The 21,236-nt window shown below is 42.6% G+C and overlaps 1 protein-coding gene across 1 annotated transcript in view; it reads left to right on the plus strand.

The window, feature by feature from the left end:
* Positions 1-15,582: 15,582 nt before the first annotated feature.
* Positions 15,583-21,236, plus strand: part of LOC111934580 (sodium-dependent noradrenaline transporter) — a 59,246-nt gene continuing 53,592 nt past the window's right edge. The window contains exon 1 of the mRNA XM_086847234.1: positions 15,583-16,025. Within this exon, the coding sequence (XP_086703360.1) occupies positions 15,716-16,025 (310 nt within the window). The 5' untranslated portion in view covers positions 15,583-15,715. The remainder of the gene's footprint in view (positions 16,026-21,236) is intronic.

The following is a 21,236-nucleotide window of genomic DNA, read 5'->3' on the forward strand; positions in this document are numbered from 1 at the left end:
CTCCTGATATCAAAGATCGCAGGAAAATTCAAAGTGTTTTCTTACAACGTAAAAAAGAAATGAACAGGAAAAAGTGTAGGAGACTAGAAGGAGTCATACCAGAACTGCCAGCAGCTTTTAGAAAAGCTGTTTTCCTCAATGCCGGAAGTCTTTGAAACAGGAGATAACCAGCCATGAGCTACAGCAGCCGTTCAAAGCAGAAATCATTTGAAATGTTTACATTTTGTCCACTGGCCTTTCGAAGGAAAGCATGCCAAACCCCATAATGTTATTTAATCATGTCCTTAACAGCCCATCTCTTGTAAGCAGAAAAGTATATTGTCAATATACACAGTGGGGACAGAAACAGTGTCATTATCACCTATATGGTTTAAGTTCAGGTTTGAACTATTATTAACTCAAAGCTGCACTAAACCTAAAACAACCTTTGAAATAAACACAGGGAAGAGCAATTCTTTCTACCTTTGGTATTACCAAATTTGAGGCAAAAGTCCATGCTTTATATAGCACAAACTTCTCTTTTAGTAGAAAAGATACTTAGTAGACCAAAAAGAACCAGCCTTTTGGGCAACAAGTATTAGGAGACACCTTTAACAGTGCTCTCCATTATTATTCATTTTATTAAAATGAACTTTGAGGTTTAAGCAGAAGAAACAGACACTGAAGTATTGTATAAAGCACATAAGAACAGTTTCTATTTCTCCTGGCTATTTGCAGATTATAAATAGACAAAGCAAAAAGAAAGCAACTACCCTGCTGAACGTTGCACAGGAGGGCACTTGTGTAGCAAACATAGAAACACAAGAGTTCTGGCTCCTGAATTACCTGTGGGTGCTCATGGTGTTCAAACCCTCTAGACAAATTTGACATTCCTTGCTTTTATTTTTTCTAATTATTTTTTTCAGATGCAAGAAGGTGAACTCAGCATCAGACAATGAAAAGCACAGATTAAACAGATTTGATAGCTATGGCAATATGATGCATTTAGACTCTTTTAGCATCTTTTTCCCTGTCAAAATTCTTGTACCTCTTACATCTATCATCTTGTCTTTTACATCTGCATCTATCTCTGACTTGCTTGCTGTCAGCAGGCATTTTTGTGATACCAAGCCTGATTCTTTCCACCATGACTCAGGGCATGCCAAGGTGCAAGAGAAAGAGATCTCAGCTCTCTGTACAGCTACAGGGGTACATCAGCAAGCTCTGGCCCAGCAGACAGGTCAGTGTCTGACCTTCTGGTGGAGTCAGTCAGTCTCCATTTACTCTTCTTCCAGCCTAATGTGAACAATTTCACAGCAGACAAAAAAACCCTCCCCTCCACCTAATCTCTTATTATTTTCCCTAGTGGAGTCCATCTAACTTACATCAAAGAACTGGTCTCGTTAAGCCATTGTTTTATAAATCTACTAATATTTTTCCTATCCATAATACAGAAGACACTGCTGATAGAAATATGTCAACAGGAAGACAAACAGGCAGAATTTGACATGCTATTAGTCTAAGTCTGGGTGGACAAATAAATCATAGATCACATAATCCTAAAGAGGAAAACACTGTTTATTTCCACTGGATTTATTACGCACACATCTCCCATACAGCACGGTGACAAAACACACCCCACACAAAAGGATGTCACAATGTACCCCAGAAGGGACTGTTGATGTAACCAGGACAAAGTATTCTCTCCTTAGAAAAGGCTTCAGAGTCTTGGGAATATATCACACTAGCCACACAAAATGAAGCCAGCTGGAAGTGTCCTTTAGCTAGATCACTGTATATGGCAGGGTAATTCATCAAGACTGAATCACTCCTAAACACTGGATGTTTCTCTGGAAGTAATTTGTTCTATAAGTGCAATAAATATTAAGTATTTCACCCCTTTCTTTAAAATATTGCAAATACACACACTATTATTGGATGGAAACAACATGCTAATCCTAGTCTGATTCTGAATCAGGCCCCATCAGTGTATCCCACCATCTCCTAACTGCCAAAATACAAAATAACTTACTGATGTTGTTAGCCATCTACCTACACTTCAGCTCACCATTCTCCCTGTAATAAATTATACTGATACTGCAAAACTGAACCCAATTTATTTTGGTGACACTTCCTAATTAAGAACAGCAGTAAAGAAACCACCTTGGCAATTGCTTCAGATGCAACCTTAACTATAAAAAATGACAGGATTATAAGGTTAGCATCTCTTCTCTCTTAAAAAGGGTGCTTTGTAATCAGGTCACCCAGAATCTAAGGAATAAAACACATACAGATGTGGAGACTTCCGTTGAAAGAACTTCATAGCTGGAGTCTACTGGTGCAATAGACCATCAAAAGAAAATATTTACTTTGTGTTAGAAGTTTGTCATTACACAGGTGCCTGTAACCCACTGGTGACATCCACTTTAAGACAGTGTGGAATGATTAAAAAAATTCAAGAGCTCTCCTTTATATTTTCAGAAGCAGTTACTTCAGAGGAAGTGTCTCAGATAGGCCAAAATGTGCCTTGATCTCTAGATAAATGCTGTGTGGAAGTATTCAGAGACAGAAGGTCATTTTGTTTAAAGAGCAAAGGTACCTCTGTGCCTAACGTACCATGTTCCAAAAGCTACCTACAGCTCAGAGGAACAAGTATCAATAGAATACATTTTTCAGTCTATTTCTTCAGAATACACAGCCCAGGGCATAAAGATGGTGTGATAGAAGAGAAGAAAATCCCTGTTAAATCCATTTTAGTTGTGAAAATAAGCTCCCTGTAGGACCTAAGCACAGGACTGGTAAGAAAGCACAAACCTCTCTTCCTCCACTGCTTTCTTAGTGCAAAGACTAATGAGAAGCCAGTCCTGGTGGAAGAACAACTTTCACCCTGGTAATTAGGCAACTGCAACCAGAGGCACAGCAGAGCAGCAGGACACAGACTGGCTGGCTCACAGGAGGGAGGCAGGTAATTTCCAGCCAGCCCTGCCGTGGGGTGAGGGATGGGATCTGCCAGAGAACCCTGAGCACTCTCTGTGCTGAGAGCCTCACTCCTGCTCGAGGGAGCTCCTCTCATTTGTATGGCACATCCCACACTGAGCTGGACTTTGCTGCTGAGGGTCGGGGCTGGCTCTGTGTGTGTTTGCTCTTGGCCAGCAATGGCAACTTCTGTTCAATTCTTTCATTTCTCAGGGCTGGGTGAGGGAGCATTGCCACAGTGCCATAATTCCCTGTGACCTCCTCTGGCTCACAGGCTTCTGCTGTAACTAGTCAATGTTCATCACCATACTCATTGCAACTTCGGGTTTTCTTTAATTGAAAAGTGGTTCAAAAGCCAAGGCTGCTGATCTCTGAATGCACTCATCATGAGAGAACATCCAATGAATAACTTTAATGGAACACATTCAGCCCTGGGTTACACCACAGACTGTCTTCAGCTCGAGCCTTACTTACCAGTCTTGCCACAGAGCTGCAATCACTCTTCAAATGTATAAAAATATTTTTAAAGATCCTATACCATCACCCCTCCCCGCCCTCCCCAGAAAAGGGGAAATGCAAATCACTAACCTAAACCACATCCTTCCAGGAAATATTAATGTTCTTCCAACAACATTAATACTAAAATCACGGTAACTTTAGTTGCGCAATTATTTCACTCAATGTCTGACCATGAGCAATCTGAGGCTTTCTCAGAAGCAGATGAAATGAGAACTCCTCACTACAGGAAAAGGTATCCCTCATTTGTTTGTTTTAGATATCAGTAAACAACCCTGAAACTCAACTGCATGCCTAGGAAAAAGTTAAAGGTGATTTTTTAATATGTATTACAGACAAATGCTCACCATTACAAACAAATGCGTGGGTTTTTCCTAAAAAACTCTAAATGAAATCACAGATTAATTGTGTTATCAGGATTGTTCCCTTACTGCATTTTAATAAAGATAACACAGCAAATTTTAACAAATTCAGCAAACTTCAAGGAAGATTCAAAGAATGGCTGCTCCATTCCTGCAAAAGGAGCCAAATCAAAATCCAGCACAAAAAAGAATTTTGAATGTATTGCTCTTGAATGAAACAATGTTTGAAGAAGGAAATTAATTTGTTTATGAGACATATTGTTGGCTTTGCTGAGTTTTACTACCACAGTTTTCCTCCAAGAGGAAATACATTATTAAACAAGAAAGAAGAAAGTGTCTATCAATCCCAGTAAAGCAGCCTAGTGTTAATGTCAGCAATGACATGGCATGGCTTCTACCAGAGTTTTATTTGGAGTTTTTAATTATAAATCCTCCAGTGCTTCCAAGATCAAATTTACATCCAAATTTCTTCCAAAAGGTTGGGATTTTGATGGGAGCTTATTACATGTTCTTATCTGATTTTTTTTTTTAAACTTGAATTCTTTAGGGTTTGGACTGGCTTTTATTTTGGGCATTTTACAGAGCCTATAACAACAGCGGCCAAACCCCACCAAAATACAAATAATAATTTATTCAGCACAGAAACCTGACCTTTCCATGTACTTATTTGGAAGCTGCATTATCAGGTAGATCTGCCAAGAAACAGAGCCCAGAAAATAGGTCCTACAAACTGTACACCAGAATCAGAAAATTACATTGTATGATAATGAACTAGCACAGTTAAGGAAGCATCAGTACTGCCTTAGTGGTTCCTGAAAGTAAAAAACTGAATTAGTGTGCCATCAGAGCTGTGCTATTATACCACAGAAACCCAGCACAAAGCTTCCAGCACTCCTCTGTTCCTGGCCTCACTCGTTCCAGTAAGAAGACTGTGCCCTGCTGCTGCCTCTGTAGCTCTGACCCATTTTCTCCTTCTCCCTGTAGGGTCTGGAACAAAGTTTTGCTGAGATCAACGCAGAAGAGGGAAGAAAGAATGCAGATAAGAGAAAACAGGGAAAAGTATAAGATAAATAATGTGAGAGTCATCGGTGGTCAATGTTAATTATTAATTGATTGAGAAAGAGAATACTGAAGTGCTGTCGCTGCATTAAACTCTGCTTACGCCTCCTTACAGACACACAGATCAAGAGCTGCAGGGATGAAGCCCATAGGAAAGGGGGATGTTGAAGACAACTGAAGCAATTCTGTACCAAAAAAAAGCAACCTAGTCACTGACCTAGATGTTGTAAAATATGGATAGTTTTGTTTCCAGTAGCCCTCTTCCTGATGAAGTAATTGACCATACCAGCTTCATTTGGCTTTATCTTATTTTTTCTCTACTAGTCTTGCTAAATCAGCATATACTGGCATAGCAATGTAAACAATATTCCTTCAATGTAGAGTTTGCCTTCCAGTTTTGACCTAGGGTCTCCTAGAGCACAGCCCTGATGAGGAAAAAAAAGGATGTAGGAAGAAACTTCCCACTCTCAAACAACTCATCCTCCCATCTTCAAACTCCACCATGATTTCCTCCCTACTTGTTAATTTATTGAAAGAGCTCCTGTGCTAACTGGAGATGAGAGTCCAGCAAATACACTCACCTATTCCTTCTTCCAGCCTAAATAAACAAGCCTGCTCTTAGCTGCCAGCACACAGAGTCCTAACCAAGCTGGTTTGGACCTTCCCCCATCTTCTTTTTTCTTTTTTGTGCTGTCTGATAAAGAAAAACAAGACAAGAAAACAGGAGAAGCCATATTTCTCAGCTTCCACTGAAGGTTTTGAGTCCAGCTCCGCTCACTTGCTGCCTTAGCTCAGAGCTAAGGATCCCTGCCTGGAGCTGGACTCAGGCAAACCACACAGCTGTGGGGCCCAGCAGGAGCAAAGCCCCGCAGAAAGAGGCACTGAGTTCCACACTCCCTCCCTCAGAAAATCCACAAGCTGCTAACGAGACATAGGAGCTGGGAATGAAAGTCCCAATGACTTCCTTCTGCAGTGTGTGTGGAAGCTCAAGGATGATCCTTGCCCAAACTAATATTTAACAACAGCCTGCCATTAATCTAAAAGCTTCTTTGTAAGAATTAGGAGTGAGGATATACAATGTACTGTCCTGTGATCGTTTTGGACCTTGACCACAAGGAATTATACACTTGGACACCAAGAGATTGCAGCATGAAAATCTTCGGAAAGCGAGAGATATTTTTCTATATTGAGGATACATCTGAATGTTCCATTTTTCCTTCAGAATGTAATGTCTCACAAAGAATGTCTCATGGTGATTAATCTTCTGGTATCACTACTATTTCAGTGCATAAACAAAACCTTAACATTTAACTGGCCAAAGTAACATCATACTTTTAATTACATAATTTTATGTTTAGAGATTTCTACAGTTATGTTTGCTGAGATGCAAGAAAAATACTTTGATTAAGAAGATGGTGTGCAAGAGAGTGGCTGTCAGAAGAATGCCACAGGCAGAGCCATATTCTAATATCAGTTCTCCTATTCATTTGTGCCACAGCAAAATCTTAACTAAAACATTCTCTTAACAACATTTCCTAAACTTTGATTGCTTGACTTTGCATCCAGAACTGACCTTTAGCGTTGCTATTCCCAGGTCTCAAGAATACACTTTAAATTGCTGCGTCATTAAGGAAGTTTGGATCTTCCACATTTTCAAAGCAGGTGTCTTTAATTTCTGTGGGAAACTACAGAGCTCTAAGTCTTTCTGGAGGTCTGCAGTGTTTGGTTGGAACAAGACCCCAGCCTCAAGCCAACTAACGGGAGGCTCTGCAGCAATAGTGGCAGCAGCAATAGCAGCAATAGCAGCATTAGCAGCAATAGCAGCAATAGTGGCAGCAGCAATAGCAGCAATAGCAGCAATAGCAGCATTAGCAGCATTAGCAGCATCAGCAGCAATAGCAGCAATAGCAGCATTAGCAGCATTAGCAGCAATAGCAGCAATAGTGGCAGCAGCAATAGCAGCATTAGCAGCAATAGCAGCATTAGCAGCAATAGCAGCAATAGCAGCAATAGCAGCATTAGCAGCAATAGCAGCATTAGCAGCAATAGCAGCAATAGCAGCATCAGCAGCAATAGCAGCAATAGCAGCATTAGCAGCAATAGCAGCAATAGCAGCAATAGCGGCAATAGTGGCAGCAGCATTAGCAGCAATAGCAGCATCAGCAGCAATAGCAGCATTAGCGGCAGCAGCAGCACGGGCCGGGAGCGCCCCGGTTCCTTGCCCAGGCTGCAGGGAAGCTCACCCAGCAGGTGGAGCTTCAGGGCAATCCAAGAGCCCGAGCTTGCCGGAGAGGGAGCTGCTCCCAGCGCATCCCCGCAGCCGGCCCTGCCGCCAGCAGAGCGCTCCGAGCCGAGCACGGGCTCGATTTTCGCTCTCAGCAGCCCGACAAGGCCGGTGTGGCCAAACCCGAGCCCCTCGCCGGGACAGCCGCTGCTCTGCGGACACAGGGAGCGCTCCCGGCTCCAGCTGCCCCTGACACCCCTTGTGCCCCTTCCTGGGCTCCAGGAGCCGTGCGAGAACACGTCCAGTTTCATACATGCACAGCCAAAGCACAACAGTGTGAGTCTGAGTTCACTTTGCTAGAGGTGCACCTAAAGCAATAATTCAGATTTTATTTTTTCAATGTATCTTTTCATTTTTTGCAAAGCGGGATTAATTCCTAATGAAACTATTTGTGCTTAGTCGGGAAATGGAGAAGTGAAATTAGGAGTCGAGTAACAATAGGGAAATACTGTCTTCTACTGCCCTGCAGTATTTCCAACTACATTAAATACATATAAAAGTTTCTTTGAAGTTGCTCTCACCTTGTAAAGTTTTCCTCTGACTTTTCAAAAAACACTTTTAACTAGAAAAGTGTGTTTCTCTTCATTCTACAGCCTCCTCCTCCAGTACCTCTGCACTTGCTAATGTTCAGACACTGGGTGTCTCCAGAAGAAATTTACTGTCTGCTACATTGCTGGCCAACACTTTGGGCTTACCTGCTTCTTTCAACACACATGCACACTGCATTCCAGAAACCTCAGCTGCTCAGTGTAATGTGGCTGTTGTGATGCAGCCTTCCCTTTGAGTCCTTGAGCTGAACAGCAGAGATAGATACAGGCATGTGTGAGTGAGCCCTGCGGGTTTTCAGTGATGCACGACTGTAGATGCACAAATTAACACAGAGGTGGATAATTATAATTTTCTGTTTCTCACATAGAAAATGCAACCCCTCCTTCGCTTCCCCCAACACTCCCCAGGGCTCTGCTGGTTTGGAAATTCATAGTCTATTTGGAAATACATAGAGAAACAGTGTCCATAGTCCCTACCATATTTAAGACATAAAAGTTAACTTGTTTCACTTAGAGTTGCTTTTTTCCAAATCCACCTTCCTTCAATTCAGCTTCTTGCTTCTAACCTTTCAGCTTATCAGCATTGATTTATTTAATATAAAGTAGTGAGGTTACCTTAGATCAATTATACCTTTTTTTCTGTGCAATTTCCAATGCTTAATACATCTGTTACTGCTCAGCCGCAGGGACAACTTGTCCAGCTGGATCCTAAATTATTTCAATCCTTAATTCAATTGTATTTTTGCCACAGCCCAGCCAATGAGCATAATTCTTTTATGGCTAAGAAGCCTCTTTAGAAATAATCCAATAGCCCATATTAAAATATAGGTCATTGTAAAAACTGCCAAGTGCCTGACTTGTCATAACTTTGAGGAGAGGCTCTGAGTCTCCTTTGGCATTGCTGATTCTTTCAGTGCTTGGAGGCTTAATTTTAAAACAATCAGCTCAACAAAAACAATTTACTTAGAACTGTCCAAACTACTCAATGTTAGCTGGGAAGCTAAATTGCTACTTGGTGCTGCACTTGGATAAATGCTACAACTAAGGGCAACTGGAGGTTTTCAAGTACTAAATCAGTTCACAGCTTGATGTGCCTGTTGCTATAGAATTGCAAAGGTTTTGGACAGTAAAAGCAAGTAGAACCCACTCAAACCTATACATGAGGTGAAGACACCTGTAAGATGAATGTGTAAACTTTTATAAGGCAAAACATACAAAAAGTTCTTAAGCTTTGTGGAGAAATTATTTTTCACTCTTCAACTAATACCCATTACGAGACTTGAATCCTTTCAAAAGTTTATATTTTTAGATATTCACTTTCTCCTTAAGAGAAATAAATAATTGGTCTTTTTCAGTGTTTTTGAGAAGACTATTTTTAATTAGCTGCTGGATTTTTGTCTTTCTGTCTCAAAGACATGGAATCACAGTATCAAAAGCTTAAGGAAATGAGTTGCCTTAGGACCAATAATGGCCACAATGGTTCTTTCTCTCAGGTAACAGCAATGGATTTCTCATTGCTTCTAGGTAGATAAGATGAATCTAACTTTTTTCTGTCCTTGTGGATGTCCAGCACCTAGCACAACAGAATTCTGATTTGGATATGGCCACAGTGTAAACCTTGGGCAACTGTAGTGTGAACCTCGGCATGCATGCCTTCTCTTAGTGATAAAGGCAAGTTTATTTAGCATAATTTGATGGTTTAAGAGTACTCTTAGAAAATCAGAATTCTCAAAAATGAGAAGCAGAACTTAGAAAGGTGAGACTTTCATTTCCACATCTCCTTTTCACATATCATTCTCACTGTCCACAGAGAGTTCTGTTTCTGTACCAAAGGAAAAGAATTTGATCTCAAATATTAGGCCCAGTAGAAAGCACCAACCATTAATAATTTAAATGTTTTCACTCTTTGTTTGGACTTCACTGTAACCAGTGAAATCAGCTGTTTTGCATTTAGAAAAAGACTTCATCCTATTGTGTCTTCAGATACAGGTGCATGATCCCTCAAACTGAATGAGGCTACATAAAGATTGGCTTTGAATGTTCACTGATCACTACACAATAAACTTAAGATCAGTAGCCTGTATTAAGGTACTAATGGATTATTTTTAGTTAAGAAAGATATCAAGCTCATTCTCAGTCTTTTTTTTTTTTGCAGCCTGCAGAATAGGACATATTTTATTTGCTGTACAAGCAGCAATATCAGCAAGAGACTGGCAGCAAAAGAAAGGACAGGTTCTCCCAGCAAGTAAGAACAGATTGCTTCTGGCTTTTTGTTTAGTCTTTTCAAGAGGAGGAAAATAATACCCAGCACCTTGCCATCAACAGTGCAGTGAAAAAATCATCTAAGGAACAGATGAAGTTCAGCAAATGTTTGTATCACTAGATATTTTGAGTCATCCTTCAGTCTAGCTTTGGACATCAAGAAAGGTGTCTTGTTCAGGGTCTGCAGACGACAGAAATGGTGAAGTATCTTATGAATACCTTGAATAAGGCTATGACCACATGGAGTTCCCAAGTTAAAACACTTTTCACAAATTCTACCCACAGGTGTATAAGCACAGAAAACTCCTACATGCAAAACGAGCTTCCCAAAGGAAGACAGATTAATCTGGTACCTTTTTCTCATAACTGCCTTTTATAAAAGCAAGGAAAATGAGGTAGATATTAATCTATCACGACTTTACAAAAGTAGCTGTTACAATGACATTTGTAATTGTTAGTCTGAGCAGAAGACATGAGATAAATAGAATTGTTAAGACAGGAAAGGAACTGACTAAAGAGGATATAATACTATGTTGTGCTATGAGAATAATTACAGGCTTGGAGTGAGATTACCCATCTTGAAAGATCTGTTAGTAGGAATGATCTTATTAAATATTTGCATTAATAATATGCACCCAAAAGTTTGTGTTTGCTAATGAAATTTGGAGATGATGAAGTTGGCAGGCAACATTTAATCAGTGAAGAATGGGACTCACACAGGGAAAAAAAAGGAAACCTAGCATAACAGAGATGGGATGGAAGCAAAGAGAATAAAATGGTAAACCTGGTTTTGAAGAATTAGAGAAGTAAACAGAGAAGAATGACTTGGGTGTTTATAACCTGTCTGTGGACAAACATTTAGTACAGATGTGAAAAAGGCAAGTGAGATCCCCTTCTCATTAAAATCTTGGCTGGTGGTCCTGGGAATTGTTACTATTTCACTAAAGGTTAGTAAGACTTCATCTAAAATCTGGCCCATTTTTGCTCAAGAAATTTTATTCCCACCAGAAAAGAGAAAGATTACACAGATATAAAATCTGGTGAAGCCAGAGGAAGGACTACAGCAGAGCCAACTGTACTGGTTCTCCTACTGTTCAAAGCAGAGATGAGGTCCCTTTTGCACCTTTTGAACCCTTGCACCCTTTGGACCCTGCACCCACGTCTCTTGCACAAGCCAAGATAAGGGAGGAGGATGGAGTGCACCTCATGCACAGTCAGACTGAATCAGGGAGTGCTCCCTGTTCCACCCCGCTTACAATGCAGCTTTGCAAATCGCTCTCAAACAACTACCTCTGCTACAGCAGCAGCAGGAGATAGTGATCCAAGACAAGTAGCAAGAAAGAATATGCTAAAGCTGAAACTTAACTGCTGTGTGAAATGTTCCAAAGGAGATTTAAATCTTTAAATGACCCTAAGTGCTAGTAAACTGGAAAGAGGCCAAAGGGAGGTGAAAGGTTTCACTATAGAGAAGGGGCAGTGGTGTAGTTATGAGGGATAAAACTCCAGGACTTCAACATCATGCTCTCCACACACACATACTCTATACGTTATAAATGATAAAGATTCCATGGGATAGCTTGCTTGGGTGGCACTGATGGTCTCATGAAGGTCATCTGATGCTGGAGGTAGCAAGTCCCAGGTGAAAGGAGCTTTGGAGGTGTGTATTTGTGACAATCTCAAGCAATTAGATACGTTACAAAAGCTGCTATCATGAGAACCAGGGAGAAGCGTTGTCTTCCCCTAGAACCTGGAATTCTTGCATGAACAGAATACCAAAATACTGTGAATTGTTTCTGTAATATTTATTTTCAGTCTGAAGAGAGCTTGTGACATGACAGACACTGTCAAAATGCAGGGTTGGACTGAACCAAACAAGCCCTTGAAAGAGATGCATTTCTTTAGCTCTAGGAAAGAGATGCTATAAGAACAGTCTGCTAACAATAAAACACGGAAGTCTTAAATACTAAGTAAACATTACATTTGGAATTGCATTGTGATTTTAGAGACACTGTGAAGCAAACCTGCCCAACCCACTCTTAAAAGTCCGAGAAGCTGGGGCTGATATATCTACTGTCATTAAAAGATGCCCACTATAGTCTATGGCATGGCATCCTTTACCTGCTAACCTAGAAAGATGGGCACCCCTGCCAATGCCATGTTCCTACCACTGTGAAATCCTTTTAACATTGATTCAGTCAGAAGGCTTTGTTCTCAGCTCCTGCAGCAACTGGCTATTCCCCAAGTTTTTTCTATTACAGAATAACCAAACCTAACTTCATTCAACTTATGCACTTTGTTTGAAAAATGTCTTTCAGTGCTGGTGAGCCTCAAGGCCAGAATGAGTTTCTGCGGATGTACCAGGACATGAAATTAAATACTTGGTGTATATATCCATTGTCCCTTTTACTCTTTTCATTGTATCTTGGATTATAAAGAACTGATGTCCTAAGTCCTCATGTTTGAAACAACTTTGTCATACAAATCTACTCATTAAAAAAATACCCCAAACCCCAAGCCTTTAGTTCCCATTGTATTCACTGGTTTGATACTTAGAACTCTTTTCATTTCCCCACTAAATTTATTGTGATTCCTTTGGTTTAAATAGTGGTGAGGTTTTTTCTCAATTTACCTATAAAACTGTTATATCCTCTCTGTTACTGTTTTGTTTGGCTCAACTGCCAAGCTCTTGCACTAAGTGTATCAGACACTTCACGAAGCAAGACTTTTACAGATGCACCAACTGTGAAGTGCAAGTTCCAGCATATTTGAAGGCTGTTTGATCCACCCTTCTCAGGTGCTCCTAGGTTCATAGTTCCTGTAGTTCTGTAGTGCCAGTGGCAGAGGGCTGTGCTGCCAGCATGGGAGAAGTCAAACCCTACTTCACGCCACCAGCAAAAGGAGCTCTGAAAGCACACACAGATTTGTTGTTCATTGGGGTTTTTACTTCCTAGACACTAATGTGTGAGTGACAACCTCAGTTTACTGCTACAGAACACAGTATATTGTCCCATACTTTGCAAGAAATGACGGACAAGAATTTGAATAATTGATGACCAACCTAGCAATACCTGACTATTTTCTGAAGTAAATTACAACCTATTTCCCAGCCAACAGTGGCATATCACTAATACCCTGCCATCTTGTCTGGCCCCATTGAAGCTTCTAAATACAATATTCTCTTCTCTGACTTCAACTCTACCCACTGTCAGGCTACATTAGGCATAACAAGATCCAGACAGATTCAAGATTAAGCAACTTTTTCATAAAATCCAATTGAGGACTTTCTTACCTTGAGGGTGCAGCAGATATTACATTAACCGGATTGTGCACACTTTCCATGCAAGAACTAAAGGCATATATATGTATATATATATATATTCAGAGTGACTTAATTCTCTTAGGAAATAAGCGGGGGCTTTCTAGATTCCTCCCACCATAGACATCATGATCAAGCTCAGCTAATTGAGACTTTGTGGGGAAAAGGGTGTTCCTTAGCAAGGCCTTATTTTTCCAGAAGCAATACGGGAGTGCCTCTGTCTAGCGTAGGAAGTCTGTGCAGATCATTAAGGCAGTAATAGTCACGTGGAGAGAGGGGAACCAGGTTTAAAAAGCTCCTTACTGGCTAGGCTACATCTTCAGCTCCCAGAGAGACGGAAGTCCCTGAGTGGTGGAACCAAGAAGGAGCAATCCCCCTTCAGTCATCTTCCCCCTCCCCATAGGTACCAGGGAATGGGACAGAGACACCCCCAGGGCTATCTGGTGAGTTTGTCAACAAGATGCCTTCAGGGCTGTGCAGCTGAGAGCAGAGGTTGCCTTTATGTCTGAAACAGAGCATGTCCTTTATTTGCTGTGGGAGAATGGGGGTGCAGACACACTTAAACTCAGGCGGGATGGGCATATTTGGGGGCAGTGCTTGAACAGGGTTTGTATTTGGTGTATTTGGTGCATGTGGTGGAGCGACTGATGGGTGGTACGAGGAGGAGGCAGCAGCGCAGCTGCGCACGAGCACGATCCCGTGGGCTGCGCTGCACAGGAAAACAGCAACTGCTCATAGGGCACTATGGGATGGTCAAACAGACTCACAGCATGCAGGGCATGGAGTGTCAGAAGGAAGAGAAAAAGGTCTTGTGTGGTGTACTGGAAAAAGATGAGGACAGGAAATCAGAGTAACCAAAAGAGAACATATGAGCTGCATGGTCTAAGCACCTAAGTACTCTGGAACAGTACTGCTCAAATACTTCATCCAAATGAAGGCTTTAGGATTTGAGTCAGAGCTTGGATGTTAGAGCTTGAACCAAGCATTTTTTGTGAAGGCATAAAATCTGTATGTCACTAACTGTCTTGCTAGCTTTTTTTTAGTCTGTGGCCTAAAGAGAGATGGAGAGGATGCCAATATGTGAACTTTAACTCTAAGGTGATATAATCTTTTTCATGTTCCAAGCTTGCAGAGAAATCTGGTATTCTTTTATGAACTCTGACTAGCACCTCTTTATGTATTACAATACATGTAATACTGTTTTATCAGCCCTAGCAGAGTAAATAAGTATGGTAGACTGTAACACCTTTGAGAATCCTCTGTGACTTGACCTGATCTCACTGATGCCAGGCAGAAGGGAACCTATTTAGTACTGGGGAGGGAGAGCTGGTTTCTGTCTTTTGTGGACAAATTTCATTCCCTTAACTGACACAGAATGTAGAGTTACTATATCACAGCTGTAACAAGAAAAATCCCTGAAAACCCCTTTCTGCAGCTGTATTTAGCCAGCTTCTGGCACCAATCACTGTTCTGCTAGATAATTCTTTGCCCATTTTATATGTAGAAGACTCAGGTTCCATTTGGAATAGCAGCAAACAGCTAATGTCCCACAAATGCCTCAGCCTGACAACTGAATTCTACCAGCCTCACACTTGCCAGGAAAGAAGAAGCTGGGCATCCATCAGCCCTGGCACAGGAGCATTAGCAGTGTCCAGCTCTGCCATGCAGCCTGCATATCACCGGGTACTGTCAAAAGCCAAAAATTTTGCTGTTTAACTAAAGCCACTCCAAGCAGGCTCTACCTGTTGCCTGCTAACAGCAATTTCAGCTGGCTGGACTAGGGATGCGTGCTTTGCCTGGCGGGAAGCAGCCGCTCCGAGCGCGCCGTACTCTGCGGCAGGACGGAGCCGACCTGAGTAACTCAGCGGGGAAGCAGAGTGAACCAGAGGAGATGCGGGGCTCCGGGCAGTGCGGGCTCGGGGCCGTGCGGGGCTCCGGGCAGTGCGGGCTCTGGACCGTGCGGGCTCCGGGCAGTGCGGGCTCGGGGCCGTGCAGAGCTCCGGGCGGTGCGGTCTCCGGGCGGTGCGGGCTCCCGGCAGTGCAGGCTCCCGGCAGTGCGGGGCTCCGGGCAGTGCGGGCTCTGGACCGTGCGGGCTCCGGGCAGTGCGGGCTCTGGACCGTGCGGGCTCCGGGCCATGCGGGGCGCGGGTCGGAGCTGGCGGGGCCGGGCGGCGGCCCCAGGTGCGGCCGCTCCCCGCGGCAGAAGGCGCGGGCAGCCCCGCTCCCCGGGGGCGCCCCGGCGGGCGCGGGCGCCGCGGTCCCCCCTCTCCCGCCTCATTTGCATGGCTCTTATTACGGCCGTGCCTCGCTCCCGCCGCGCTGACACCGCCGGGCTGAGCGCGGAGTCGCCTCCAGCGGGAAGCGCACTTCCGTTATCTGCGCCCGCGCCCCCTCCTCAGCTCGCTCTCTCTGGATGTTTAAGGCGAGGATGAACAAACAGGTCCAGCCCGAGCGCAAAGTGTCGGTGGTGGCCCCCTTGCCGGACCGCGCGGGGCCGCCGCCGCCGCCGAAGAAGGACGTGGAGCTGATCCTGGTGAAGGAGCACAACGGGGTGCAGTACACCAGCAGCAGCCTCCTGCCCGCCGCCCCCGCCCCGCGCTACGGCACCCAGGACAGGGAGACCTGGGGCAAGAAGATCGACTTCCTTCTCTCCGTCATCGGCTTCGCCGTGGACCTGGCCAACGTCTGGCGATTTCCGTACCTCTGCTACAAAAATGGAGGGGGTAAGAGAACCGCTTGCGAGGTCTTTTTCCCCGGCTCCGCAGCCCCGAGCAGCACCGCCGCGAGGGCGGCATCCCGCTCTGGTCGGCGGAGTTTCTGGGGAGAGCCGGGAGCCGGGGGAGCGGTGCCGGTGGCCAAGGGAGGAGCGCAGGCACCGCCGCTCCCAGCGCTGCCCGCTCCTCCCGGGCAGCGGGACCCGCCGCGGCCCCCGGAGCACCCGGGGCACCGCTCGGCCCTTCCCGGGGACGGCTGATCGCACACTCCAAGAACTTTAACTTAGTTTTTGAGTACAGGCGTGTTTGTCTTCTGCTGCCGCTCCAGGCTACTTAACACTTTTTTTTCGTTCGCAAAAAATAGCACCAAGGGGGGGGATGGCGGGGGGTGAGAACGCCAAACAAAAAACACTCAAGCAGGAAAACAGCATCTAGAAGAGCTAGCGCCAGACACTGAAAGGGTTCGTGGGGGCAGTTTGAATATAGGATCGTGATTTCTGCCCTCGGTTCTGCAGTGTGGGGGCTCTCCCCTCCTCCAAAGTAGGTAGGAGACTTGTTACAAACAAAACATCACCTCCTGCACAGTTTGGCAATGACAGCAACAAAAAATTACACCCAGTACTGTAGTTGGCTCAAATTGTCTGGCGTGTCTTCAGGAAGACCTTAACTCCATCATCCACTTTCATGTCCCTGAAGTACGCTGTGTTGTCAGTGATGACTCCAGACTGTGACGGAGTAACACCATCTGCAAGCAGGGCAGGTGCCTGGGGTGCTTTCAGATCACACACAGAAAGAACAGAGCCTGCCTGGCAGATGGAGAACTGTGTGTGAACGGTGAACCATACAGACAGAACCAACAGAGAGAAAGCATGTTCTGAAAGATTGTTATATATGTATATAGTGATAGTGTGGTTGCCTGGTGATAAAGGCTAATAGTTCACACTTGTAGCATAAAATAATTGCTTCCTGTGAAATAAGGAATGCAGATGAATGGGAAAATCCCTATCAAATAACATGGAATTATACCTGTACTTGGAACCTAATATGGTACTGGTGCTAATGAAATACTCGGTCAAGCTTGATACCTCCAAAACTTCTGAGAGGAGTCAGAAAACCTCTCTGCTCACCGCCCAGACAGACTGAAGAAAGTAGTTAGTACTGAAAAATAACCTCCATCCTTATTTCGTTATATCCAAAAATAGTCTTAGCCATTCACACTACAGCAGCACAATGCATCAGGAGCCCAGCAGGCTCCTGCCGTGTCAGGCGCAGGTGTGGCAGCAGCATCATTCATCCCACTCAGGACAGATGCACCACTGCCACATCTCCACGTCATCTGGCAATTTTTAGGAAAAGAGATATATTCCCCTATCTCACATTGCACAAGGTGACATCCAGAGTGCCTGAACTCTTTTCTATTGTAATTTGGGTCACTTAATTTCCTAACCTGCTTCCTTCATAATTTACTGCCAGCTCAGGCACAGAAAGTAACACTCTGCAACCCTTGCATTTTGTTTAGCCACCACATATTACCTTAGGTCAGTTCAGCTAGAAAAAAACTGGGTCTTCATTAGCATCTTCTAATTCAAATACTTCCAAATGGCAGTAAAGAGAAAGCCAACAGCTACAAGAAGAACATTTCAGTGGAAATTTGCAGTAATATCATCAAAGTAAAATCTGACCTTTACCAGCAGAGAGGCCCTTTGCTACCAAAGTCTATAGAATGGCCAAGAACTGTTTACTGATACAGCGACCAAACACTCTGATATCTTAAAAATTTTCCATCCATTGCCTCTTATGTTGGACATATATATCAGTTTTAGTCAGTAGGAACTCTTGGAAGAGTTTCAGGTTCTAAAAGTACTTTACTGAGTTTCAAGCCAATTCCATCTTTTCTTTCTTTCAAACTGTGTTTGGGAGCTTGTTTGCTTTATGTGTAAATTCTCCTGCATGAGGGATCCTTTCTAGCACAAATTTAACTTCTCCTTTCTCAAAAGAATAACACAATGGGTTTCATGTAATTGCTATGTATCCCCATGCAGAAGTTGGTATGTGGATATAGACATGGGGAAAACTTAATTTCACTATCTTAGTAGGTTTTCTGGACTGCTGAGCAAATTAAAGGGATTTAATCAGAAGGGTTTTTTTTATACTTGTCTGGCATGTTCAGACTTAACCTATTAAAAAATTACAGGATGCTCATAGTAGAATTACAGTTTGATTTTTGATATTTATAAGGAACTGCTAGGTAAACAAGAAACCAACAGAACAGATTAAACTTGAATTGGATGGTATACATAAAATAAAGCAGTGGAAGGTAAAAGGTTTCCTTTCTTTTTCCTCCTGCGGTTTGTCTTTTATTCTGAAAGCCTCAGCAAATACTCAACCTCAGTGGCTTTACTAGAGCTGACTTTGGACAGTCAAACATGTGGGTTATGGATGTGTTATCAACTGATTGATAAAAAATATTCTGTGTAAAGGAAGCACATTATAATGTCCTAAGTCCTGGGTCAGCATAGCTTGTGCTACCTAACAAAAGGAAATGCTGCTTTCCTACCAAAAGCTACACCCACAAATGTTCTAGAAATGTTCTTAAAAATTGAACAACAATGTCAAGGACATGGAAGTGATAGAAAATGGCATCTTCCTCTACATTTCAAAAAAAAAAACTTAGGTGGTTGACATATGGACTATGTCCTAAAGCTAACTGTGATTAATTCAAGATGCCTGCAGACGAACTAAGGGCCTTTCCATGCTTGTAAAAGTAGGTGGCCCTCAAGAAAGTATGGAAACTTACAAGATCTGAGAAGAAAAATATAAACACACACTGTATTCCCCTATTCAAAGTTGAATTTTACAAGGACATGGATGTATATACATACACCCCCTTCTTTTTACTAGCCAAGCCCTGGAGTTTCTTTCTTTAATAAACTGCAGGGAAATTTTCTAGGGGAAAAAAAAAAAAAACCGAAAAAAAAAAAACCAACCCAAACATGGAGGCTTTTGGGTTAGATCTGGAAGTTCCACTTATACAAAACTCTGATAGTTTACTTTAGTGAGTTTTACTTACACAAGGCGTACACCACCCAGTGGCAGCTATACAGACTTTTTCTGTTAGGTAACTGGGGAGACAGCACTGGTGGTGGTAACAAAAAGAAACATTTATATTTTAACAAGCTCCCAGTAACAAAAAGCTGGAGAGTAAGAAGCATCCAGCAGAACTGAAACACTGAATGAATAGCCAGAAACATCTGTGTTTTGGGAGTAGCCTGCTGAGAGACCCCAATGGGACTTCTGCACAAAGATAGATGGCAGAATGTAACCCTTTTGTAAACAGCGGTAATTTTTGGAATCATTCTTCCGCTATTAAAAAAAAATCCCCAGTCCTTAGTAAGATCTAAAAATCTAGAGCATTTATTTTTCTATATCAGTTTCCTACTTTCATAGGACTTACCTGCCTCACAAGGGCAGAGACAGATCTAGTGGCTGTATTGTAATTTGAAACATGCCACAGAAAACTTACAGGACAGTTTAGTATGAACAGACTGGAGAAGTTCTTGCCCTCACTGACTTCTTGGAAACAGGATATGTCCACTGTGTGCTCTAAAGTATTTATCAGGTGATAGGGTAGGCTCTGTACAGATGGGAAAAATCTGCAAACTCCCACTAAGTAGATATGGCAACACTCCAAAAGGGGGAATTCTCAAACATCACCTTGTCACTCCAGCTGATCAAAAAAGACCATGACTTACATGGTTTTGACTGCTGCTCACAGCACAGAGGAGAAACACTGTTTGCAGCAGATGGAATACTTTTTGTGCAGTGCATTTCTGAGAGTTGCAAAGAGGCAGGGCTTTTCACTGGAGAAATCATCAACTATGGTATTTTCTACTGGCTACCCTTACAAGAGCTATATCCTCATTATAACCTTTCTGGCAAGAGCATATTTTTAAAAAATTATTTTTTAAATTAAATTTAATAATTTAAATTAAATTAAGAAAAAGATTTCCTAGCTATATAACTCTCTGTAAGTGGTCACCATCAATGTATTCCAAAGAATTCTTTCTAGCACAACAAACATTTTAATTGCTCCCCAGCTCTACAAGAGGCTATGGTGAATTAAAGAAGACTACTATTAAAATTATACTTTCATCAAATTAGGGAAAGATTTACCCTGGTATTTGGATTACATCTGAAATTTTACTGATGCCAAGTTGAGTAATGCCTACTATGATTAACTGATGTGCTCACAGTGGGGGAGGATGATGCTCAGTCTTAGTTAACAAGTTATTGTAGTTTTTGTACAAGACACCTTCAGTATTAATGTTAATTTTTGTTTCCTGTTCCTGCATAGTCATAGGCAGAATTAATATTTCCCACTGAAATTTGAGGAAAAGGAATTTACCAATGTAAAGTACTTCTTTTGTGAGCCAAAGTATTTGCAAGGTCAGTCATGTTCAGACTACTCATTAGGAAGCATGTAATTGTCGGATTAGTCACTAGAGACTTACTGTATCATAAGAATCAGATTAAGTTTTTAATGAATTTAAGAAGAGCGGCAGATAAATATTTTAGCATTACTCTAGCTATCATAATGCCCCTGTAGCATTGTTTTAAAGTGTTTTTAGACCACAGTATTTCCAGAAGACATCGTTTGCTTCAACAGTTTGCCAGCAGTCAATACACTTCAGAAGTATCTTACAATTTTTTCTAATGCTCCCTTCCTAGTCATAGTTCTGTAAACTGTAATGCAGGACTGAGCAATCCATAGCACAGGTACCAAAGACAGCATAAACCAGATCCAAATATCCCTGAACAGGCCCAGCACAGTGTTAGGAGCTCTGAGCTGTCAGGCATCGAGGAGGACACGGTGGAGCTGTCACCTCCCACAGAGCTGGGAGCCTGGCCACCGCACACTTCACTGGGAGCAAACCGTGGTGCTGACAGCACCTCCTTGTCTTTCTACTTCACTCTGCCTCCTCAGCTTTGCAAAGTGTCTGCCACCAAATTTAATCACTGTTTTGGGGAAGAATATAACCTGGCACTTTACAGTTCAAAGGTGGATGACCTTTGCCTTACAATATCAGAGTTTATATTTCAAAAGAGCATTGATGATGATAATAATAAATCAACTTTGAAGTAATCTCACTGCAAAGCCTACGCCAAGAGTTTGACTCATCAGTCAATCAAAGCTCAGATGCAAATCTAGTGATTTTGGTT

The sequence above is a fragment of the Cyanistes caeruleus genome, chromosome 12 (genome assembly GCF_971803275.1).
Source record: "Cyanistes caeruleus chromosome 12, bCyaCae1.hap1.1, whole genome shotgun sequence".
Taxonomy (NCBI): Eukaryota; Metazoa; Chordata; class Aves; order Passeriformes; family Paridae; genus Cyanistes; species Cyanistes caeruleus.